This window comes from Zerene cesonia, chromosome Z, assembly GCF_012273895.1.
Source record: "Zerene cesonia ecotype Mississippi chromosome Z, Zerene_cesonia_1.1, whole genome shotgun sequence".
Lineage (NCBI taxonomy): Eukaryota > Metazoa > Arthropoda > Insecta > Lepidoptera > Pieridae > Zerene > Zerene cesonia.
The window spans coordinates 11,118,415-11,145,618 of record NC_052122.1 but is presented as its reverse complement, the minus strand read 5'-3'; the positions used below and the strand labels follow the sequence as shown (position 1 = coordinate 11,145,618).

General features: G+C 34.0%; 1 protein-coding gene across 1 annotated transcript in view; it reads right to left on the bottom strand.

Moving 5' to 3' along the window:
• Nucleotides 1–5,591: 5,591 nt before the first annotated feature.
• The window catches only part of LOC119835613 (insulin-like growth factor-binding protein complex acid labile subunit), an 83,110-nt gene continuing 61,497 nt past the window's right edge, over nucleotides 5,592–27,204 (bottom strand). The window contains exon 2 of the mRNA XM_038360541.1: nucleotides 5,592–7,602. Coding sequence (XP_038216469.1) covers nucleotides 5,886–7,602 — 1,717 coding nt within the window. The 3' untranslated portion in view covers nucleotides 5,592–5,885. The remainder of the gene's footprint in view (nucleotides 7,603–27,204) is intronic.

The window sequence follows — 27,204 nt, the reverse complement described above, 5'->3', positions numbered from 1 at the left end:
TATTAATACGAGTTATAATTGATGTGTTACAATAAATGTATTGGAATTATGTATGTAGTATCTTTATAATCATACGAGACCACGCGTGCTCTTAGGATATATATTATTAATATATATACATGCGTAAATGGATGTGAATCGTCTAATATCATTGTGATATTTGTAATAAGGAAAATTCAACTGCCACCGGTTTATTTGTAATGTAAATATGTATTTACACATAACGATATAATATCAAATATGTGTACGCCGAAATTGCTATTTGAAGTGGGTATCTATCACTTTGATTCGAGCAATGTAGTCTTACTGCCTCCTCTCTGTATGTATGTAAACTGCTTTCCGGTTGGTGGTAAATATTAAGTTGTGTATTTTGAAGGTTCAAAAGTGCTCCTGGAAGTCTAGTTGTATGAATAAATGTTCGCGTTTGTGTAACGTTAGAGTGATTCCCGAATCTATGAAATCGATCGAATTAATTCGTTTTTAGTAAATGTTACACGATGTTTGTTTAAAGACTTTATGTTATTAATATAAATTTGACACATACGAGTATATCGTAAGTTCATTTGTTACGAAATAACTTTTCTAAATAAGGTTGTATATAACCTTGAAATTGTATCCCATACGAAATTCGTAATTTGTTTTCTAAAAATCTCCCCTTTTATGTTCATGTCATACATGACTGTAAACCAGAGAAATTCTGGTTTAACCTATATATAAAAATAAGTCCAGTTATTTTTGAGAAATCAAACATCGTCGATTAAAAGTAAATAGTTATCAAATTAATAAGATAATCGCGATGTCTTATAATGAAATACTGCTTACAGCCCGCGACACCGTCCGCATTTACCCACCCTCCCACCCACTTTGCTAGGGGTAAGCAAAGTAAAAAAAATTTTACAATTTATGAGAAAATTTCCCTTATTTCTTACTTAGGCCCTTTTTCTATTCCTCAGCCCTTCCAAGTCCCTTCCCGAGCCCTCCCTTACATCTTAAAATCTAGCAACGCATTTGCAGCGGCCCTACCTTGCTAATGTTCATGGGCGGTGGAAACGCTTACCATCACACAATCCGCTATGGTGTACAAATAAAAGAAATAAAGACTTTATAAAATCCCTAGAAAATATGTAAAAACGCAACAACATGTTTCTAAACAAAACAACTGACTGACCGATTCAGAGAGTCAAATGACCTAATATTATATTTCATTGCCGTAAAAAATCTACAATACGCTGAATGTGCGCTGAATTGTTTTTTTATTCGTTGCACAACTATTAAATGCACAAAAATATATGAAAGTTATAAACAGAATTAACATCTAACTAAGGTTATGATGTGACGTCGTAAGTATACATATTGCGTGTAACTTTTCTGCTTTAAATCGACATATGAGACATTTCACATCCATTTCAACATACTATTGAATATCATAGATATTTTCGGTCTTGTGTATTATTATCTCTATTGCATCTTATGGATATTTACTCGCATATTATTACGTTTTTTTTTTATAAATATGCACATTATGAATACCATATTCTTATATCTAATTTTCATTTTTTTTTGGTTTATTATATTTTGTATCTATTTTATTTCGCTATTTACATGTGTGAGCAAATGTTAGGCATATTTCATCTGTATGTACACTTATAATGTAATTGCGTATTTTAAGAATGTGGTGAAAAATCTTTAACTTAACATTTCAATGTTACACGGCACCTATTTATCATAAAACACATCATCATCAGCCCATATATGTTACCACTACAGGGCCACTAGTCTCCTATGTGGGCTCATTTCATAAACCACCACGCCGGTCAAGTGCGGATTGGCAGATGTCAATGAATATAAAAAATCAATAATTTTAATAAAATTAAAATAAACCGAAAAGCTATTGAAAAGAATGTTAAGTCGGTTGTTTTGTTCTCTATTATGTTTAAAAATAATATCTCATCAATATTCACAAAATCATTTTAACTGAAATAATATTGTTTAGTGCGATATATAAATTTCTACCGAAATAGTTGCACTGAAATAGTAAAAAAGTAAATATTATAAGTACTATGTAACATTGAAAATATTTTAATGAAATATTATAAAACGTATCCTTTAACTAAACATCTACTTTTATTTACAATTAAAATCGCATCACAATTTGTTCTCTTTTAGTCCATTACACAGGCCCTAATAATCATAACATTTATTAAAATTTAATATAACATCTATGCATTTATTAATCATAAGTTAAAAGAATATTATTAAAAATTATCTGAATATAACGCATGTAATAAAATACATCCGAGTAACTTAATTCACTATCACGATTTTATTTCCCGACTCAAGCAATGAAAATATATTTTAAGAGATGTAGGCCTGTATTCCAATATTTTCGGTAATCTGTTTCAGTCTGTCCTATAAACTATTTTATAGACTTCAAACTTTTAAAACACACAAACGAGATGAAACAATAATTAAATGTTACGTAATTAGACCAGCTATGAGAAAAAGAGATAAACAGTGTGCGAATGGGATGGTAGAGAGATCTACGATTCGATACTGCTATTTTAATTCGATTAATAATAACTTAATAAATCCTTTTTATATGAGTAGTATTTTTCTGTAGACTCTATTGAAGTCATTGAATTATCCATACTGTGCTATCGTATTTGTTTTATGAGAAGTTTTGCGTATATAATTACCGTAAAATAATGCCATAATATTGTAAATTAGTATGAAAAAGTAATGAATTTATCCATATATTTCCAATGAAATAGAAAGAATAAACGTACGATTTAAACTCTATGTACTTATACTATGTACTTTAAACCTAACCGTGAATGGTACAATGTAGTAAATGGCCATTTTAATGAACCATTAATACTAAATATTTTTTCATTAAATCATAAGTTCAATTTAAAAAAAAGTTTAAGGAAGACTATGAAAATGGGACTTAACCTACTTACATGGATAGGATTACATAATGTTTTCACAATAATTACAAAATACATTTTGTATAGATTACTAGATAATAAGTAATGATCTTATTGGCACATATCTATCATTGATCATGTTCACAACTACACTGCAAGCATTTTATACCTCTACTGTTACGATATATCTTCAATAAATATAAGTTATAGTAATATTACATTGTAATCATAGAAGGAAATTAATACTAATATGCATAACCCGGGCCAATAAAAATATAACTCCCGCAAAGGAGATTGTGCACATGGTCATGTATTTTTAATCGATTCTTTATCGACACGTTTAACTCACACAAACACACATACAAGAGCACAGGCACACATTCGCGCAGTGACACGCGCAGATACGTAGTGAGTACGAACCCATGCGCATACACACACACGAAAAATATAGCCACAATCATATTATCACCCGATAAGCTTATGATGGTAGATTAATAAAGTTTAATAATTATGTGTACAATATTAAATCTAATAAATAATGCATATGTGTGCGTATAATGAGCAACCTATATTACGTATTATATCCGACATCACAAATAATAATATTTTAATAATGTGTAAGAAAAATTTTTGGACCACATAGGAAACCTGAGACTAATATTCTGTTTGCCAAGTAATTGTAGATATTTTAAAAGCATTACCTATTTTTTAAATATATAATGCATACTTCTATATCGAATTAATACGAAAGCGGTGGAAAAAATAAAAAGAAACTTTGTGATATTGTATTGACAAATTGTTAAAGATGTGTCTTTAACAATAAAAAATATCTATTATTACAATGAAACCCTTGCATACGAAACCTCTGTTAATAAAGTGGACGGAGAAAAACCGTCTGATCGCGGGCTACTAAAATTAAAAGTTATACTGGCGACTATATTACAGTTAAAAATATTGACAGAGCATTCAAACTCTCACAGCAAATGATAACCGGAATGTCATTAACTTATTATTAAGAAAAGATTTTAAGTGGTTAGTGGAAGCTAATAAATATTTGGTCTTAACTCTACGATGATAATGCATGTTGCTGTAATAACCTATTAAGATCTTACGCTGAGGGTGATTCCAACTGCCTTAGATTAGTTAAAAGAAATATATTGAACGAAAAGTCCACCATTGTTGATACGATTTGTTCATCTTGATCTCTAGTTTGAGACGTAAATTATAAAAATGAAAACGACAAGACAAGGATTTCGTTCAGATCAGGGAACTTATAGTCAGTTTTTGGTAAACATTTTAGACTCCCTGCAAAATCCCTTGTTTTTCCCATCAAATGAAGATTTCAAGCTTAGTTTGATTGTATTATCTATATATGTCTATGTCATACTTAGTGATAAATTAATAAATATGAGCATTCTGGAATGGCTGCCCATTCTTAATAAGAATTGTTTGGAATAAATCCCATTTCTCATAGTCAGTTATATTTGAATAAAAAATAGGATTTATTCATAACTAATGACACGTAGAATTCACACGTATTGAAAACTTTATAATCCTTTAAGCCTCTCAGGCGTGTTATTTTGTATTCGGATTGAACATAAAATTGAATATCTATTGAATACATTTTTACAGTATCTCAAATTCGTAAACGTTTAAACGTTCCATTGGGAGTATGTAATATATATTTTTAATAATATATATAAAGCAATACCATTGTTTGTGGGTTATAATTAAGTATCTTCAAAATTATTACCGACGTGCCTGGGGAGAGAGGAACCAATCCAACATCTAAAATGGAACCAAATAAAAGCAATTTCCTACCAAACATAAAAATAAGAACGAGGCAGTAGGAAACTATCCCAGGGGCCCGTAGCACTACTTTATTTAATCAACACTATGGGCCTTTTTATATGATAATAACCTACATTAATGTTAGTATAAGAATTTATTTTAAGTTTAACCACTAACTATTTACGTACCTTAATATATAAAGTCAACGCTCTACGCTTGGTAGGCATAAACTTTGTTTATCTGTGAAAAATATGATAAAATGTTTTAAATTATAAATAAAATTGGCATTAATATTAATGTGCGTATTCTAAATGTATACAACTCCTTCCAAAAATAAAGAAGAGGCTGATATACAAAATATGAAGATAAAATAAGTGTATTATTATTTTATAATACTTCAAAGGGGCTATTCGGAAAATGTTGAGATTCACTGTTGATCGTTTTAGCCTATAAAATATTTCAAATGTTATCCTAAATCTTATCAATATGCATACAGATAGTAGTTGCGTATTTTGCGTGGCGAAAACATTATTTTACTTACTCTATGATTAATTACCTTAATATTACGTAATAAATACTGATAATTGTATGATATTACACGTTTATAAAAATTAGTCTTTGAGACATTTAAATCTAAGATTCTTACTGCATTTTAGAAGTTCTACAATATATGTATATCGCTAAGCTAATGTTAAGAAAATTCTACGGAAATTCGTGAATGTTAAAAGTTTTTACACTTACAAATATCCTGTCCTTTCGTTCAGGTGACCCAAATTCTATAAATGCTAGGTGTAGAAAAATATTTTTTTTTTATTTTTTATTTAAAATTGGATAGCTAACTAGACATATGATGACTCCAGAGACTCAACGTAAAGGTTTTAATATGTAAAACAAGAATACTCGGCTAATACTCTGTTTTACTAGCATTAAACCTACAGGCTGGAACTTGAAGCCATCATCGAAAAGATAGTCCGTCATAGACAGAAACAGTCCATTGGTTTACACCAGATCATCTTCATCGTATCACATAATTTCTCGCGAAATATGCTGTAAATGCGTCGGGAGGTAACGGAGCGGAGCGGATTCAAGTTGCCTGGAACATGCTGGAGGGGACTCGAAGGAAACGCGAAGGGCGCGTCTCTGGATCGCCGGTGTGGGGGCACGCTGTTAGCTGCCTTTAGTCACCAGATGGTAAGGAGCATGGATAGTCGCCACGCTTCCTAGCTCAGTCTGGCCAAGCAATTCCTCCGGATGTTCACGGCCATGTTCCCTGCGTTTCTCTTCATTCGTATAGTAGTGCGCGGTGCGGCGCCTCGAGCAGCATAAAGCTCCAGCTATAGCTGCGAAAACCGCCACACACAACAACATCAATCCTGCTATCACACTCATTTGAGCTTCGTGCGTTGTTACACAGGGCTCCAGCTTATCAAAATCCAATTCGCCAAATGTTATCCCGTTAAGTCGCAATGGCGAGTGGCATGTCAGATGCCGTATGCTCGAATTCAATACGGTTGTTGCCATGTAAACAAGCATCGTTCTAGCGGAACATCGGTCGCATCGCCAGTGATTTTTCGACAAATCCACATGTGCTATAGCCTCGAGACGTTGAAGGTCGTCTTCGTTCAACGTATGCAACTTGTTTCGAGATATGTCCAACTTTTGTAAGAACTTAGTTTTGGTGAGCAATTTATACGGAAATTTTGTCAGTTTATTCCAAGATATATCGAGGGCAACTAGATGTTCGTTGTATGTAAAGAAGTTTTGTGGAATTTCTTGAAGAGATAAATTGGCAAGTCCAACTCCATGGATGTCCGGGAGAATTTGTAACACAATAGCAATCTCATTGAGTGGTAAATTGTTACCGCTGAAGTTAATGGTTTTCAAGGAATCGACAACTGGCGCAAATGTTTGAAGGTGGAACCTGTCAATTTTGTTGTGACTTATGTCCAGGTGCATGAGAGCGGTTAGGTTGGTGAGGGCGGCGGGCGCCAGCAAGGCAAGACGGTTGCGTGCAAGGGCCAGCACACGTAATTCCCGATTCCTCCCAAACATATTATCTACAATTACCGACAGTTGGTTACCGTCTAATTTCAACTTTTTCAACTTCTTGAGGCTTATGAATTCATCTGATGTCAAATATTTAAATAAATTCTCACCCAGATCTAATTCCTCCAAATGCGGGACGAGATGATATATTTGAGTATTAACTCTTCTCAACAAACATCGCCGGCACTTAAAATATCGTAAATGTTGAATGTCCTTAAATACTTCTGGATTCAAATCCGCCAAGGGGTTGTCACTTAAATCCAAATAGGATAGTTTAGCAAGCATACGAAAGAGGCGAGGTACTAATGTTGATATTTGGTTTTGCGACAAGGTTAACGTCCTCAAAGCGGTTAGATGGCGGAATGTTTCGCTCGGCATCTGTTCGATATTGTTATGATCCAGGAATAATTCCGTCAAATTTATGAGGCCGCGGAAATTGTCTGCGTCGATGCTCGTCAAGTTATTGTGCGTGAGGTTTAGAACTCGGAGATTTTGTAGGCCCCAGAAGGAATACTGTCCGATGGATGGGACATTTGAGTTGACTATGTGTAGTTCCTTCAGGTTGGTGAAGGGTGAGGGCTGTGTGAAGATGGGTCCGATGGTGAGGTAATTGGGATGTTCTGGAGGAGCAGCGATGATGATGACGTCAGCGGTCCGGTCGAGGTGGTCGACGGGAATTGCGCTCTGGTCACCAAGCGTACATTCGACACGTAGCTCGCTCTCGGCCGCGGGGTGCAGCACATTTCGACAGGAACACTCGCTGGGGCACCTTGATGCGCCGCCAACGGTGGTCGTCACTATAGTCACCAAACATCCTAGCAGCAACGAAATCGACCCCCTAGAACAAAGAAGATAACCTATATTAATATCATTTAAATGACTAAATTTTATGGGAAATGCGAAATCATAGCTGTTTTATTAACTTTATATTTGAAGGAAATCATTTTTTTTAAAACGCTTTAGAAATGGCTGTTTACAAAAAAAAAACAAAATTCACATAAGTAAACATTTACCCGGTCTCTACGTAATACGTTTCTAAACTACGTTCCGTAAGTTTTATATAGAAGTTTCAGCTTGAGGGTAACTAGTTTATAATTATCTAACAGAGAACCTGGAGTTAATTGCTTTGCGCAGGTCTTCATCAAACCTTCGTCTTGAGAAAAAGTTAATTGAAGCAGATAAAGAATAAGTTTACATTTTTATGCCAAAATTTAAAGGGTTTTATGCCTCGTTTTCTTGACGAAACGTGCATTTCATGAAAAATTTAGGTAAGAAAAATTACAAGGTTATTTTTTCCCTTCTTTTCGCAATTATATTGTATATCTTATCATTTCTGAAGGAAAGACTCGTGTCTGCAAATAAATTTATTTCAAGAACACTTCATATTTATTTCACTCAATATTATATTATTTATGAATGCATCAGAACTTGCTAATTTTCACAGGATACCTATTACACCCACAATCAGATATGGGGTTATAGGTTTAAAATAATGTCAATTCTGGTAACGATATTCAAGTTTCTGTATTATAGTTGTACCATTGCTACACAATATGCTACAAGGATGTTTAGACGCGTCACGAAACTCACAACTCACATCTTATTAAACGTCATTTGATTATTATAGATTGTTGGGTGATGTTTGATGTGGTTGAGATGTTTCGTTATTAGTTTCTGCCAACTAATATTACATAAATAAAAATAAGTCGGGTTTTCCTTCCTGACGCTATAACTCCAGAACGCACGAACCGATTTCCACGGTTTTGCATTCGTTGGAAAGGTCTCGGGCTCCGTGAGGTTTATAGCAAAGAAAATTCAGGAAAAATTTCAGCAGAAAAGCAGGAAAAATGAAATCATTTATTTGGTGGCGAAACGGAGTTTGCCGGGTTTGCTAGTATTACATAAATTAACTACGAAATAACAACTTCATAGCCCTCGCCCTTACGTAATTTTTGCACTGTTTATTTTTTATTATTTCATAACCATGGCCTGTACGGTACGGTATCTTTGTACTATAGTATCTTGGAGATTGAATTTTTATGTATGTATTTTGTGAAGTTATATTTAGCAATATGCAAAAATATTGTGCGGTCACAGTATAAAAGAAAGCAATTTTATGTAGCTTATCAATTTTTATAATTGTTATCGTATGCATATAAAGACAATATAATTAATTCATTGAAATCCGTTCAGCCGTTAAAGAGCAGTGAAACTATCAAACTTTTAAATTATGTTTATGGTTGGTTGGTACGGTAGGTGATCGCTTATATGCGACCCGACCTTGGTTGCCCCCTTTTGTATAAAAAATAAATAAACAAAATAAAAAAGTAAATAACTCGCGATTCCAGTAAACGCCAATACAAAATAAAACTATTCATCATACTCCGTGGCATATGTATATATAATGGCCTATTACCGGTCGGTGCTAAACTCACCTTTCCCTTTTTATGGCTCGCGTAATTATTTGAAAAAGGCCTTAGAAGCTTTGAGGCTTTCACGCGTAAGCCCCACGTTCTACATATGAGCTCTCGAGAATAGCTGACGATGGCTGACCTTTAAATTCATTTTAATAAGCCTTGTTAAAAAGAAATTCTGTTATAACAAGCAGAGTTGTATCCGGCATATCCCCATTGTCACGAAGTTTCATGCAGCGTCTATGGTTTAACTACGTATCTTGTTGTTTTTGTTATTCTTTCATTTATTTAATAAGGTTCGGCAACAGTAACTACATTATCCTACTCTTATATAGTAACAGTAACTAAAAGTATGAAGTGTGCTCTTATTATGCGGGTTAAAATAATATATATATAAGCGGTTCGCCTCGGCTTCTCTCTGGTACGTTATTTCTTTGCATAAGAGCCTTGACAAAACGTTAAAAGTATTAGTAATTTCACTAATATTTCAAGCTGTTCTTGATTTTAAAGTTTAGCAACACGTTTTAAGTTATATAGATAAAATTTAGAGCAAATAATATAAAAGGAATAACATTTATTTTTATATAAGATGCGTTTATTGCCTTTGACTATCCGGACACACGCTTGTAAGACCGCCTTTAGTACTATTTATGTATTTTTTCGTGTACGTTTGTAGGTTATATTTTGGTACAATAAAGGATATAAATAAATAAAAAAAAAATAATGGACAAAATGTGACTCTATACTACATATTGAGGTTCCTTCTGAAATACCTAAGCTGAAATGTTATAGAATACACGAAAGTTATTAATTACGAAAGTGTGGACTTTTAAAAGTAATAAAGGCACAATGATTGCGGAACCAGACTTGACCCAGTTACTGAAAAGTTTGATCGAAATCTATCCCTTGACCTTCACAGATATATTATAACGCTTCACCTTAATTAACTCCTACAACGTTGCGGCTTAATAAAGCTTTTTACAAACTTTTACTAAAACTAAACTAAGACGACCATTTACTACTAAAATTAATAATTTTTACTGAATATTTAACAAATATTTGACAAAAAGGCAAAGATAAGTCATATTTTTTTTTATTAACAGCAAAAACAGCTTTCAAATTGCCGGATCTAGATCAAATTAAAATGAGACATGGAAGGAACGAGGTTTCAAATTAACTAAACATCATAAAATCGATTCAACTTGTAGAAAATATTTAGATAAAAAGCCAATAAAATACAGTCCAATTGATAGTCTTTTTTTTCTTTTTGAAGTCGGCTGGAATGATAATACTGCAAACAATATCAAATATAATCGAAATATGAATATCAACAATATTAAAGATTATCAAAGTTTTGATTCCTCCCGCAAACCAGCTTGTGGAAACAAGTAAACTTTAACTGCATCAAACCTCAAAAGCTTGTCAAAGCAATTATCTCAGCGAGAATAAAGTGAAAGCACATCTTAATTCCCAACACGGAACTTAAACAAATTATACTCTTAGAACAGTTAACAAATTAACACCGCTTAGAGCCATTATTTGCATTAGTAATTGTTGAAGAATCTGGTAAAATAAATCAAGCAGAATTAACGCGGAAAAAAGTTAAAAAAACTCCGCGAATAGGCGAGATTAGAGTCTTGAAATATGCGTCTCGCTTTGTTCGCGAATCCAAACTCCATGAAAAATAACAGATAGATAACAAAAGGATTCTACAGCCTTTGTGGAAATATAAAATTAGCAAACATAATAATGGCTATAAGTTATGGTCTCCGGTCGTGCTGACTGATAAAATGGTATCCATTTGATATGTACGCTAAGGCCTAGAAAACAGATGACCTAACTGTTCTATGTGTGTTGAAAATATACAAATCAGGTTGTCGATTAAGCGTATATAGAATAACAACAATTAAATAACAAGTAAGATTATGAGCAATACGTCAGGGACTTTCGTAGGCGTCGGGGAGTCGAGAACATATTGTGTCATGTAAATTAGGATCAGATAATTAATTACAAAGGCTTACTGCAACGTTATTAGCATAATGTATCTCGGACACAGGTCATCGCGTAACGAAAATTTATGAATTAATCAGGGGAATCGCTGACTTTGGGATTAATTAACGTCATAAAGTACGGTAACGGCGGGACAAATCTTAGAATTAGCTAGATGTAGATGTATTTCATTAAATTCGAAAGTATTTACCTGGTAAGGTTGTAATTTGAAGTTCGTTTATTTATTGTATATTTATATTTATAAAATAATCGAGACGCAGGGTTTAATTAAACTTTATGGCTTAATAAAAAGTACTTGGTTGTAAAATGTATGTAATGTTGTCAAAATTTAATAGTTTTTCAATATGTTAGGACATAACAGCTCTTTGATTCTCCATTGAATACTAGCAGTCGTTATCTTTGAATGTTGGGTATACTTCAACTTTGGGATCATTGAAAGTTTAATCAAAATAGGTCCAGTGGTTTTTGAGAGGTATAAATTTCGCAAACTATAGAAGTTTTGAAGTTGGTTTTTTACTGTAATATATTTGTATACATAGGTCGTGAACTTTTCTATAAAAAATAGTTTTCCTATTAAAAAGCGATGGCCTGGTAAGATACTACCAATCTCTGATTTTTTTACATTATAAAGCGCAGTGATTTCAAAGATATCCAAGTCATAACACAGAAATGTTTATAGGGAATATGTCATGTAAATTAGGAACGGATATTAATTGCCTTTGCTAAGCTACAGCGCTATTAGCATTTTATATCTAGGTCACATCACTAGCCAAGTAATAAACGATTACGTTATATAACTCGTGAAATACCTAAAACAATTAATCTTGGCGTGGCTGTAATTTTGCTTCTTAAGGTGATGTGGATTACGATAGTTGGATAGAAGGATTTTTTAGGTCACAGTTGGCAACTGAGCTTGTGGTTTGCCTGGTGGTAGGCGATCGCCACCCATTAACACTCGCTAAGCGCCTCTACAATATGCTGCCCGCTTTATGGAAATTATTGATGATTAGAAAGAAGAAATGGACTCGGTAGATGAGCATAAGGAAACGGGGCTCCAGTTCCCCCATGTGCCGTACGAAACTCAGCAACATGCTACTATTTCAAGCCGGTTTTAAGAGGGTACTGCCCCGGTGCGTTTTTTAATTTTTGTCCAAATTCGTGCTGAAGCGTGCCCGGCTGAAAGCGAATTCCGTTTGAAATGTGTTAATGAAATTGAAATTTGTCTAGAGTATTAAGTGGCATAGTAACTAATGATTCGCCTTAATGCTATATTAATAATAATGTAATTTTGGAATTTAGATTTATAGATTGATAGGAAATCTAGGATATACGTAAAATCATGAAGCCGAAGAGTTTGCTTAACTATGCGTACGAAGGCACGGGCCGAATGATAGTAGTTATCTTCATTATATTCAGCTCTCTTAGAATCTTAAAGAAAGCGCATATTTGCCTCGTACGAAATTTATTTTTTATCCAAAATCAGTGCACAGGTAATGATCGAATGATGTCCCTAAAATGAAAACAGGGCTCCGTCTCGTATGGCTGAAAACGGCTCTGAAATTGTAAAACAAAGTAGGCCTCTACAATGAATGTGCGGCATTATTATGTGAGTAGCGTTTGTCCGTTTTGTTGCGTCAAGAAGTCTTTATTATAGGGTCGCAATGTTCTGTCCATGATTGAGTTGGTAGACGTAATTAGATTTGCGTTGATTGCCTCCGAACTAGATTAGGCCAAATCAAACTAAGGTCGACAAAACTGATGTCGTTAATGAAGATCTATTAAGGGGTTTCCCGGAGCAGCACACAGTTAAGTGCCAAATCAATGTTTTAGTTGATTGAGCGGTATTTTTGCCGGGAAAATAGCTTGCTTGCACTCTTTATAAAAATATGATAAAAGGAAGGAAGGATAATAATTGATACAGTATAAATTAACATAGTGGAGGGGAGGTAAATTATAATTATAAAATGATCGCAATTAATAAACTTTCAACCGACCTTCCCCCGAAGGAAGTTCTCAATTCGACTGTATTTTGTTTTTACTCTTTTTTTTTGTGCGATAAAGTAGGCAAGCGAGCAGACGGGTCACCTGATGTTAAGTAATCCACGTCGCCCAGTTTCACCCACAATACCAGGGGTATGGTGTGTGTTGCCGGCCTTTAAGGAAGGAGTAATTCTTTTCTTGAAGGTCCCCATATCGTATACGTAAACTTTGGTTTTTAATTAAACCGTGTGTTCCGATTGACGTGATACTTTTGGAGTCAGAAGGGAATTATTGTTGTCATTTCATCTCATATTTTATTTGTTTAGTGCTTACCCCTGGGGCGCCGGTGACATTTTTTATAGGAAATAATTACTACTTGTAAACAGAACTCACTTTAAAATGATTAAAATCTACCACAAATATTTGAAAATAGAATAAGAGAAGCGTCATCTAAATGTAGCACACATACAGGAGGGTAAAGGTAAAAAATAAAAAGACTTGTGAGAAATTAAGATAAGTTGAGCAATTAGTTTCATCATTTTTTGGTGTCACGCGGAAGCCATTTAAGATAAAGTCCCGTAGGATTTAGGTCGCCCATGTAAAATTCCATATTTTTTTGTCCTTAGTTTTTTCTATGGAAATAATAAAATTAAGGCAGAAAGGAAGTGGTATTTAAATAAAAAAATTAACTCCATGTCAGGGAACCATATTAGTCCTGAATATAAAAATTGACCAAAATATTTGTTTTTAACGTAACCATTTTATTTTCAAATAAATAGTTTGTGTTTTATTACTTATTAAGTAATAAATTCAATTTTTTATATTTTTTTATAACGTTAAACGCATACATGTGTGATCATGTAGTAACAATCGAATTGAAAGCATCCTTCGCTTCTGGGAAAGTCGGTTAAAAACTTTCAAGGAAAATACATTAAAATTGAATCCTAACTCTCGTCTGAATTTATTTGAGCAAACTCTTTCGTCATAGTGTTTTTGACATTTTCTCCCCACTGATGCCAACGAAAAATGGCATGGATTTCAACAAATTCAAAACTTACATTTCTTAAATGTTTTAAGAGTTTTATCATGGATGGATGTGCCTCTTCACCGATTTTAAAAAGGAGGGTTTTACGTAATGTGACACATACATGTATAATATATGTGTTCGAATAACTTCGGTATATAAACCGATTCTAATGATTCTTTTTTTGTCAACAGACCAGGACCTAAAGATGGCATCCCAGTCCCAGTCAAGTCAACCCGTAATGTAGTAAAAGCTGGAAGGAACATATGGAGAGACGCAAGGTCATTATTGTAGGCCTTACGCCTCTGCAAATGGATTGCGGACTATTAATTTGAAAGGGAATAAAAAAGGATTGACCAGAGGAACAAAGGAAAGGACTGAGAAGGGTAAGGAAGATATGAGCCTCCGGTTTATATAAGTTGTTTTGGTATTTGCTTAATTTTTGCTTTTCATTAAATAACCTTTATGATTTTGTATAACATTGTATATGCATAATATGCAAGTAAACTGTATTGTGGCATTCAGCATTAAATGAAATAATTTGCTTGCATGTCTTGTATCTGATTTATATAAAATTCTCATGTCCACTTTGTTGGTTGCCACAGTCCTCGGAAATATCTTATCCGCTATTAATGAAACTTTATAAGTACGTATTTCGTTAAGAGAGTCCTGGAAGAAGGTCCCTTTCTGGGTTTACTTCACGAACCTTTTAACTACGTAAACAATATTGGAAACTCCAGATATTGTATATACATGACATTACGCTGAATATTGTTAATTAAATTCGTTATTAATTGAAACAAATTAGAAGAAACTTTTAGCAGCATAATCACCTTTTGAAATCTGACTCCTACGCTGCTTCCCACTCATACTTGTAAACATTAATTTATTTTTTCTTTCATCTCAAATGTCAAATTTTATTAGAAGTTAATAGTTTTAGTCTTCAACCTCGAAGCTGTAGTTGGAACTGCTGTCTTTCCAAAAGTCAAGTTGAGAATTGCCTCAATCGCAGTAGTTGGTGCTGTGCTCATGCTGCCAGTAATTGCTAGATAGGTCTTTGGAGACTTCGGAATATCTCATATTAGAAGAGTTTTTATCTACCATATCACAGAGCTCTAAGTCTCATGATGATTTTTTAGCAAAAGTGTGAGGAAGGTGTCATTTATTGCCGAACACTTTTTAGCACTGTTAGAAGAAAAATGCGTATTTTTTCGGTCAATCTTAACCTCCAGATATTTATTCCACTTCAGTTTTTCGTTCAAAGTAATGCTAAGCTATTTAACATCTTCCATAACTGAAGTTCTGGAACAAATATTTAGACCAACAGATCAAAGCAATCGATAGTTTCTTAGTTGGTGTTAGTTGGTGATCAAATCCCGTTCGGTCTTTCGCTGATGCACCGTTTGATCAAATTTGTTCAAGAAATTCTCGTTTTCTGTACAATTTCGTAGAGAATACTTACAAATATACCAGAGATACGTATACCATAGATGGCCTTAAGGCATAGAATTGCCTACCGAATGGTTGTTATTACGCATCCTGATCAAGTCATTTACAACCAGAGATACGCTGAAATGACGCCATAAAAAAATTATAAAAGGAAATATATTTAGACTGATATTTTAAAGGAAAACATTTGTCTTTTGTATATACGTTAATAATATTATAACACTATTACTACGGGGCCGATTTTAAAAATCGCTCAGTGACATATTATGGCATATATATGCACCACAGGCGAATCTGGTGTAGAGCGCTGGTTGTTTATAAGACCACAGAACATCATAGTTCGTAATGTGTAATAACACCTCAAATGCATCACTGATCTTTTATACAATTCTGGTCGTTACTTCAATATACGTACTATCTATCTATCAAAAACTTAATTTCGAGCATATTTTCGTAAATACGTCATTTTCGATATTGAAGTAGATGACAAAACCATGAAGACTAATGTGGCACCAAGCAAATTGCTTTGTCGCCAATCTTTTTGCCGTCTCAGCTTTTGGAGCGAATTCAAAGAACAGTGTTGCCCGCGAAGGAGATAAGTTCAGTTTTCATATTTTATCGTTAAAGAAAATAGAGCACAAGCGATAGAACCAATTTACTATGGAACTATTTAGGAAAAAAACTAAAATCTGCTGGGGATTTGAAGTGTTTGTGAGATCGAACCTTTAAATTGCATGAGGCAATATTCATTTAGTTTTTGTTTCGGAGAAAAATAGCCTTTAGAGACATGTTTATAAGTTGCAATGCAACGATAATCGCTTGACTGTGTTAAAGTTCATTTATTCGGGAAAATCTACGTTTGCATTCACATAAATTCTTTAATTAATGTGATGTGATGTGAGTGTTTTTTATCGACCAATCTGACTACAGCGGACATTATCCACAGACGTTTAAACAAAGCTCTGAAACTCACCAATAAAATTTTGTCGCATAATTTTGTATCTAATGACTGCTACCCTAGATCGAAAATAGACTGCCTATTTCATTGCATGTATTAATAGTTAAACATAGCACAAAAAGAATCAATCTAAATATGCTTAGAAGCTTTCAAATCTGTATTTTCTAGTTCTACCATTACTGTAGTCAAACAACTTTTGTTTTAAATATTACAACATACTTGCTACGGCTCCGTCCGGGTAAAATTTTAATAATTATCTTCACTCACATAGTTAATATCCTAAACATCGAAATAGAGGAATTCAATGAAACCATAAACATTTTAATGTTATATGTCACATATCATAGTTATGAAAGTATAATCGCGGGAAGTGTTTATTTACATAGTTGTTTCAAAATATAGTCTATACTAAATAAAAAAAATACGCCGTAAAAAATATATCCTTTCGAGCAAATCATAAATTGTCAGTCGTACAATTTGGCAGCGAATTTCGTAAAATAACATTTCGGCGTCCCGTAATTTATTTCCATCAAAATTGTGCAAACATTCTGTAGAATTTTTTACAACAGTTCATCTTGTTAGTTGTTTGACGCAATTCTAAGAGCAAGAGTATCCATTTCTTGTGAGTTTTTTAGGTCATCATCGACGAAGAAACCAGTGGTGGGTCGCCTGATGATAAGTAACGCTTATTTTTAGCTGACCATACCACTTATGACGACTTATTTGGGCATGGGTTAAACAAAGGTTTGATGGGAGGAATAAAGAGGGGGGCTAGGAAGGGTAGAGAAAACGATACGAGCGATACGCAATGTACCAGAATGAATTATAGATTGATTCTGTTATTAATTTGTATCTGAAGCTGCTTAAAGCTGCATATTGTGTGTTTGAACTGAGCTCCTTATCAGCTGGATATATTTTTAGGAATTTATTATGTACCACTGGTGGATGCGAGAATTATTAGATCTACAATAAAGCGAGCCACGTCGCGAACAAAAGCTAGTATTCTATAATATTGAAATATATATGTATATATATGTGAGTGTAGCAGAAGTGGTGGTTCGGTGGTGAGAACATCGGACTTCAAAATCGATAAGAGAGGCTCCTTCGCTTCGAAATAAATTGATTTTTCATCCAATCCAATTTATCAACACATGTGGAATAACATCACCACTGCTTAAAACGGTGAAAGAAAACATTGTGAGGAAACTGGTATGTCCAAGGATTAAAAGTTCGAAGTGACATTTGCCAACCCGTACTTGGGCCGCGTGGTGGATTATGGCCTGAACCCACATAGGAGGCCAGTGTCCCAGCAGTTGGAACATATATGGGCTGATAATGAGATGTGTAGATATTGTAATGTTTTCACACAAAAACTGGTGAACCTATTCCAAATTTTTTCACCATTAAAAAGCTATATATTCACTGAGTGATATATTTATTTATTTTATTTATTTATTTACACTTTAATGTACAATACACATACAGTTAACAAAAACAATAAACAATATCTATTGTACAATTTGGCGGCCTTATCGCTTTGAAGCGATTTCTTCCAGGCAACCTTTGGATACAGGAAATATAAATTTTGGAAAGGTAGAAGTGTATAAATACATACAAGAAAGTGTACAAATATATAGAAAAGAAATATAATAATTTATATATATATTAATAGATATAATAATTTGCTCTAAATTTACCGCGGGCGAAGGCAGGTCGGACCGCTACTCTTAAATAAAACAAACAACAAAAGTTCATATCAGAATTATTATTAATAATTAAAGGACAGAATCAGCCACGTATTTTATATATGTTCAAGGGAATAATTATATGAAAAATCTGTTGGCTTTTGATTAACACAAATCGAAGTCATTATCGAATTAATGCAAATAAGCTTCATAAAATGAAATCAACATTCCAACTTTGTGCTTTAAAATATAACTGCATATTTTATATTATTTGTCATATTTATTGTAAGTATTCCCCGAATGATAACAATGTTTATGCAATTAACAATGACAATCAGATAAGAGTGATCAAAATTACTACTTATTGGGGATTGGGGATTATTTAAATAAAGATATTATATAAACATTTATTCTTTATTTGTAACTATGTAACAAATTTTATTCACATCATCGATCTGTCAAATACGAGACCACTAATCTTGAGCCATTAATTTCTTTTACTATTATTTTGTATAAAATATTACAATGATTATATTTGCTAACTAAACACTCGCTCGCCGAAACTACTGATAGAAACTTCTAATAAAATAAATACACAACTGTAATAGGAGATTTCACTCAACACCACCTACTCCGAAACTAAGCAAATGTGCTTCGAACACACTTGTATTATGTTTGTTTCATAACTTAAACATCTGCCGAGTAACATCTTGGTAGAGAGTAGTAGAAAACTTGTGCTACTAGTAAGGAAACATGTACACAATATATGGCTATATTATCTTTTAACTATTTTTTTTTAATTTCTACATGCAAAGAGCTGATGAGATTGTTTGACTTCAGGATTAAAATTTCTCCAATTAATTATGAAAACATGCTATCTACAGAAGGCCTTACTCACTTTGTATTTTTATTGTATGAGCATCAAAGGAGCTTACGAGTCAAATAACCAGCGCATTGGTGAAAGACCTAATACTAAACTTAGAATCTCAGATTTTTTTAAACTTAGAAGGCACATATCAATATTCTTCAAGTATTTCTCTTTCATTAACACATATAATCATATTCTTCTACAAAAAGGTCATCGAGTCATAATCATAAACAAATAAATAAAATTTTCATTTGGTTAGGAGTCTACGGTGTGTTTAACGTTTTCGATTATTAAAATTGTGGTGCATTTATTTCTTCAGGCCAATCTCTGAAACGGAGAGCATTGTTTTCAAAAGACCCAGGGCTATTTATGTTCCTTGAGTCCCCTTATTAGCTTAACATACAAAAAGAAAAAAAAAAACAGATGAAGTCAAAATTGCCAGCTGGATTATAATAACCCGAACATAGAATGTACTTATGGATATATAGAAAAAAAAAATTTTAATTTAAGTACCATTTCGCTTCCATAACGGGCATACCGAATTTTTCGACATAATGAAATGTACTTTTTCTGAAATTTTAATGTAATTATTACAATAAAAATGATTGTGAAATAGAATCTCCCTACTTGACCGATTTATTGAAATGATACTAACACGTTAAATAAATATCCAGTCGCGGAAACGATAGCCATTAGGTTTGAAAGCTCGTAAAAATATATAGCTTTAAATTTCAGCGGCAAAAAGTTAAGTGAAAAATACGAATAAAATGCATGTCTAAAAACAAGTGTGAAGCATGGGCGATAAAATTCTGATAAAATGATTCAATTTAATAGCCGATTATAACAGACATTTTATCAATACAGCGAAGTTATTGTTTAGTAATTAGAACCATAGTAGTTCGATGTGTTTAGGTGTTTTAAACGTACAAAAAGAAAACTGAACATTTGTATCATATGGAATACATATATAATTATATATCGAATAGTTTTCTAGAAATTTTTATTTGAATAATCCCATAGGAATGCCATATTTTACCGTGGTCTAGACAGTGGTCTTGCCTCCTACCTCCAGACATTAAAATCATACTATAAAGTATCTCTATTCAAACGTGAAAGAAAAGAAAACAAACACAAATTATTATTTTCACCGTGAATATTTTAACAGTTACTATAATATGCCGCTGCCGCTGACCTCTAAGGGCGCTTGATCCTGCGCCTCATCTCTCAGCAGATTTCATCTCATCCGACTATATGTTATGAATCTAATAGACATAATCCAAGACAGACTTGAGTTAAAACTGTTGAAAAGAGATATATTTAAACTCGCGTATGTATGGATGTCGTATTACATATTGCAATATTGTAAACAGGGAACTTGTGATTTTGAACGTATTATATTAGAAAGTGCCACGCGAAGCAGGGGCGAACCGCTAGTTTAATCAGCTTTGGCTAATAATTCGGTGACTTTCTCAGTATTGTCTCAGTAGCAAATTTTCAAAATCGATTCAGTGGTTTAAGTGTTCACACTTAAGAAGAGACAATCAAAAAAATTTACGTTCGCTTTTATAATATCAGGGATGATTAAATTTTTATATTTTATACTCTAATTAGAAAATAATTAGGTTCATGGGCGGCGGTGATCGCTTGTAATCAGGCGAACCACCATAACATACAAAAAAAAAAGAAAACTAAAATATACTTGTAATTTTGGTTTAATAGATTGATTTACACAGTTTTAGAACTTATGAAATACAGTCAGTTAACAATCACACAGTTAAGGTGACCTGACCCCGAGCATAGTGAAACAAACCCGACACGGCGCCTAATTTCCAAACTGAATTCCAATATATTTCTCACACCCCGGAATTCCCAAACGTAACTTACTTTCTGGACGAAATTTTCCCTATATTATCTCCATTTATATTCATGCGGATTTCATTTCACTCACTTATGTCTGATCATTAATAATAGCTCGTGAAAACAATAATCAGTTGTAACATACTACCTTCTCAACCGCGTAGTAAAACTGTAAAAGAAAAATAAATAGACTGTCCTTGGGCTATCCCCACACAGCTCCCATTCACGTGAGATTTTCGCTATGACCTATTTAGTACAACCAATTTTCATCCAAATGGATTCAGTGACTTAGACATGAAGAAGAGACAGAGTGAGTTACTTGCGCTGTTGTAACAAAAATTGATACATTAATAATAGATACGTAATTTACTCTAGAACGTTGATGTATTTTTTGCGTTTTAAAGAAAGAATAATTAAGTGCTCCAAATACATCACTAATTCCCTAATCGTATGCATGTGTGAAACGCTAGGTAAGCATTCAGTGGCAGCCTTAGCAGAGACATGTGTTCATCGCATCGTTACGTAATTTGGCAACAACCTCGTGTCAGCGTTAACTAAACGTCTTATTTGGCTTCCAGAAGATTCCGAAGCGTTATTGCACTTTACTGGTCTATTGAAGACATACTTTCGTTGCTATTTCTCCTTGCTGTATTTAAAAAACTAAACATAATAATTGTATATTAACAATTATTAAAAAATACTACGTTACGTTTTAATAAACAACTTGAATCTAATCAAAATTATTAAAAACGGCAATAATTTAAACAGATAAAAATATGCTTTTAAACGGTTGTGTATAAATAAAAATGAATCGCTAAGCGTGAAAATGTGTTGCTAAGCGTAAAACACGAGAACGGCTCGACCAATTCGGCTATTTATGTTTTTAAAGTACAAGAAGGTTCTTATACAGAGAAACCGTAGGAGGGGTGAAGATGGGGCAGACCGCTAGTAAAATATAGTATGAATAAACAAGAAGAAAATTAAATATTCTATAAAAAGTTCGAAGACAATTCTGTCGCCAAGAATGTGTAACAGATGTCTACAAAAAAATATGAAAAAAAAACCGAATATGTTTGCCAATAACCTAATGAACTTTCACCCACAATCAGACCAAACAAATGTTTATCACGGCGAGAAACTTCCTCCCAAATTGTGTGGATTCCAATAAAAAGTTCTGCTGTCACTTGCGTCGTCTCTAATGCGATTTCCTGGTCCCTTTTTTACACGAACTTTCGCCGGAATATTTAATTCTAAAGTCGTCTAATGAATATGGAAATTAGCATTAAACCGTGTTAGATATAAACAACAAAAGAGGGATGCAAATGGTCCCTTTTGTTGAGGAAACAGACTAAAAATTACGTATAAAGCGGCGTAAACAGTGATTTACATAACTCACAGGATACATACTCAAAGCGGCCGTCAGTCTAATTTATAAACAATCCATGTAGCCTTCTTGCGTATCGGTACGCTCATCAAATATCAACTATTAGATATTAACCGATGCTATTTCCACGTAGGAAATACGTATGCTTTGTGGGTGATGTAAATGTTAGCCGAAACATTATGATTTCTATCCATAAGAATGTGTTGTTAAATAGAAAGGTAGTTAGTGATCGCCGCGTAGCTTCTTAATAACCATTGTAAGCTGTTAGATGAAGATCCCTTATTACTAGTATAAATGGATTTTATTACGACGATTATAAACAATCAATGTATATCAAACATATTTTGTTTTAAGTAATTTTATCATTTACCCGGCAAGAAAGAATAAAAACAGAGAAGCGTTTTGTCATTATTTGTTTTAAGTAGTGTTGATAATGCTTCCCTTGTAACTTTACCAAAACAAACCAACAATGATATACATACATATACATCTGTATATATCATGAACCACCTGCCCATTAATCTCACTACAATAATATCTAAAGAAAAATATTGCTTTGAGACGACTACTTTAATGCATATATAGATAACTATAGCAAAACTTTGTAGTAGTCCGCACTAACTTTGACATCGACGATCTGATACCAATACTCCCTTAAATAGCGATATATGAAAACGGGAATTAGTGAAGTAACTCTCAGGGTTAGGTGCTGACTTCTAGCACCCCTTTATAATGCTCGTATATAAATATTATGCAAGCTGAACCCATGAGCTTTGTAAGCCCGTTAATTTTTAATTCCAATAAATATTAATAGAAGCGTTTAATATAAAATAAGCAATTAGTATCGCATTTATGAATTACTAAATCAAACGGTACTGGATAGCGGTTATACGTAATTGCCTATGTCACTCAGTGAAGTGCAGCTTTCTAAGGATGAAAATTTTTGCAATCGGTCCAGTGGTTTTTGCGTGAAAACGTTAGAATCATACAAAAATACAAGTTTCCTCTTTATAATATAAGTGTAGATAGATTCTCCTATAAAAATAATAATAAAAAAGTGTGCCATCATCCAATAGAAGTGAAATCTATAACCACATATTTTAGTATTATAATTTAAAATTTCATAAATTTAGAATGTCGATGACGTAAACCCATGAGATATCCCTTCACCATAAAGTCTCAACCCGGCTATAAATGTTTTCAGGCACCTCAACAAGGTATAGTAACTTTGCCAAATAAAATATTGAGACCAATAATCCCCGCTCTAAATTGGAAGAACGGTATTGAAACATATTTAGTATAACAATGTGTAAGTGTTATGAGCAATAAAATGCTGATCAGGAATTCCTAACCATTCCCATTTTTTTATAGATTATTGAGACGTGGTCTTCTCCTACCTGTCATAAAATTGCTCAGAATAGAGGTCATATATCATATTCTAAGTTTTAAGGTTTCCTGAAAGGCGGCATTTCGGTTACTTTTTTTTATTAATTTTAGTTGTTATAAGTATAATATTATGTAACCTGTGGTTATAATCTTACAGGAAATTATGTATCAGTGATAATATCTACAACGCATCTACCAAACTTAAAAAAAGAACAACCGATGGTACCAACCTTAAGAACTAAAACTGCACACTTTTAGGAATTGAATTATAATTTAGAGAAAAATGCTTAACAAGCCTTGTGGCGGATCGGGCCTCTTTTACCCATGTTCCGGTCTCTCACTTACACGATCGGCTCAGAGTGGCTCAGGCGGGGCGTGACAATGACTCATGCATTTTCGTACGTGAATTTTTTATTCATTTAATAGATTTTCTTGTAACGAAATGGAACAGTCTCGTATATAAACTGAGGCGTTGAATGCGTTAGTGTATTCGTTAGCCTTTTAAAATTAAATATATACATACGAAATAGCTAAAATATATGTCTTTTATGTCATCATCGGTAATGGAGCTGGTGGGTCGCATGATGGTAAGCGATCAAGAACATTTGGAGAGGCATAAGGTCGATTGCAGATCTTATGCTTGTAATGGATTACCGACTTCAAATTGGAAAGGGATGAACGAAGTGTTGACGAGAAGAGTTAAGTAAAGGACTGGGAAGCGTAAGGGAAAGGATTTGGACCGTCTGGCTCCCCCACTCACCGAACGAAATAGCAATATGCTATTTCACGCCGATTTTCTGTGGGGGTGTGGTACTTTCCCGGTGCGAGCTGTCCCGATTAGTACCGAAGAGTGCTCGACTCCCACATACAAAATATTATAGTTTGCAATCCCCTTTTTAAGGGTTGTTTGAGCAGTGAGAGATTTTATGTTACCTCTTATTGAAATTGTATATGGTCAATGAATTTTCCTTGGGAGCCATATTTCATAAATTTTGTTCATCTAGTATAATCCATACCTAAGTTATGAGGGCAGAAATATCGCCGAAGCGCTTTGAGAAAAGGTAGGCAGGCCCTTGCGCTTCGTTTACGGCGTCTTGGCCATATTTTTATGGTTATTACTAGTATAGCATTATGTAATCTGTAGTATTATGTGGACTGTAGCAGTGGCTCATTGTCAAGGAGGCAGATTTGAAAGCAAAAGTCAGGCGCAGGGGCGAGGAGCATGAAATCAATTTATCCGCACATTATGCACATAAACACGGCTAAATAGGAGAAGGATAACATCGTGAGGACATCGGTATGTTGAAGAACCCGCACAACCCACACTTGTCCAGAGTGGTGGGTTATGGCAGAGTCCCTACAGTAATGGCTAATGGGCTAATGATGAAATGATTAGGATGATGATCTAAGCGATTTGAAAAGTTATTGAAAATTATTAAAAAATGCCAAATTGACCGCCTCCTTGGTACAGTGGTTAACGCTTAGAAAGAGCTTAGAACCGAGGGGTCCTGGGTTCGATTCCCGGTGGGGACGCACAAAAAAAATGTCTCGGTCTGGCAGGACACAGAAGGCTGATCACCCACTTGTGCATAAAGAAAATCGATCAGTGAAACAGATGTATATCATCTGCCCCATACCCCACTAGGGGACACGGGACTTCACTTTTTATTAAAAAATGCAAAACTATCGATAATATATATATTTTAGAATTATCCAACGTAATTTAAACCTTTCACAGCAGTAAAACTGTCGATATATAACGAAAAGAAAACACCAACGGTGAATCGGTTAAACATTTCAAAGGAAAATTACAGCTGTCAATAAAACTATCTACTAGATAAGGCCCTGACTGTCTTTGATTGATAGAGCTGTGAGGGTCGCGTTATCAGGCAAGTATCCATTGCTCTCATCTGTCATCGTTTCGTGCGAAATATAGTCCGTTAATATACTTCTAACTCTTTCTGGGGGCTTGTCAGCGTGTAATAATCAGATATGATACGTTTGTTTGGTTTGCAATTTTATTTTTTTATTATAAAATAACAGGGAACGGAGTAAACGCGTCACTGGATGGAAACTGATTAGCGTCGACTAAATGCTCTGTGAAGACCAAAGACATTGCAAGTGTATTGCTAGCCTTTATGATAGAAATAGATAATAAGCATTTGGAGAAAATTTTACTCGTGTTCCATTTATAATTAAACTGACTTTCCACCTGTTTGATCAAAAGAAATTCCTGTAGAACTGAAATGATTCGCCGTGGTAAAAAAAAATGCCTCTGTCACTCTCTAGCGTTCTATCTCTAGACACAATAGAAAAAGCTCCCTTGCAACGTGAAAAAATGAAAAACAAACTCACAAAATACTTTAAAATTTATAATATTAGTATAGACTAACAGTTTTTGAATGTAAAGTGAAAACTGCCTTATTAGATTGATTTTGATTTCGTGCCTTAATGAACCAGTTATAAGCTTTTTACCAACCACATTTAACCCGTCATCCATTCGGAAACACAAGTGAGCTCGTTTGAGTTAACGTTGAGTTAAGTATTGATTGAAATTCAAGAGTCAAGCTCCATAGTGCTGCTGCTAGCTCACAACTGAAGTTGCGTCCAAATTGAAATCACATTAATTGAACCGTTTGATCGCGCTTTGAACTGACCCCTGTTTTGTTTTTACAAACGTCCGGCTCCACGCCGCCAGAAAACCCTTTGCGATCGCGTATCAAATTATTCAACAAAGAGCGAGTTTTGATGAAGGTTTTAAAGGTGTGAAGTTAACAGTTGACAAGCTTGACGATAACAGGTTAGTTGCCTTTAAACTAACGGGTACAAAGGGTAAAAGAGCAAAGGAAAAATTGTTTTGTCCAGCCTACAACGTAACAGCTTTAATCGTTGACAATGTGAACCGATGGACGTGTTGTGAAAGGCGCAATTAACTCTTTAAACCTTTGTAACTAGCTGAAAGGACGGCAACATCACAATTTATTTTGTTATGGTTTTTTACATGTCAGGTTAGCGCTGTTTGAAATTATTTTGCTGACGGGACTTGCAATTACAAAGGCGCTGGCAAATGCAGGATACCTAGTTGAAAAAACTACTTCTTTCATTTCATAATACACTTTGGTGTTTGTACGTTATGGAACTAAATTTATATTTTCGAAAACACCAGAAATCGAGATATCCTAAATACAAGTTCGTCTGAATTTTCGTAAAGTAAATTTGAATTATAACGTTATTTTAAATTAATAACAATAAATAAATGAATTCCTTAGTTTTGTCCACTGTTTTACACGACCTTCAATAATTAACGATAATTGAATCAGGTTTAAATCACTTATCTTGAACGTCATCGTCATCAGCCCATAGATGTTCCCACTTCTAGAGCACAGGCCACCTATCAGGATTCAGTCCACCACGCTGGCCAAGCG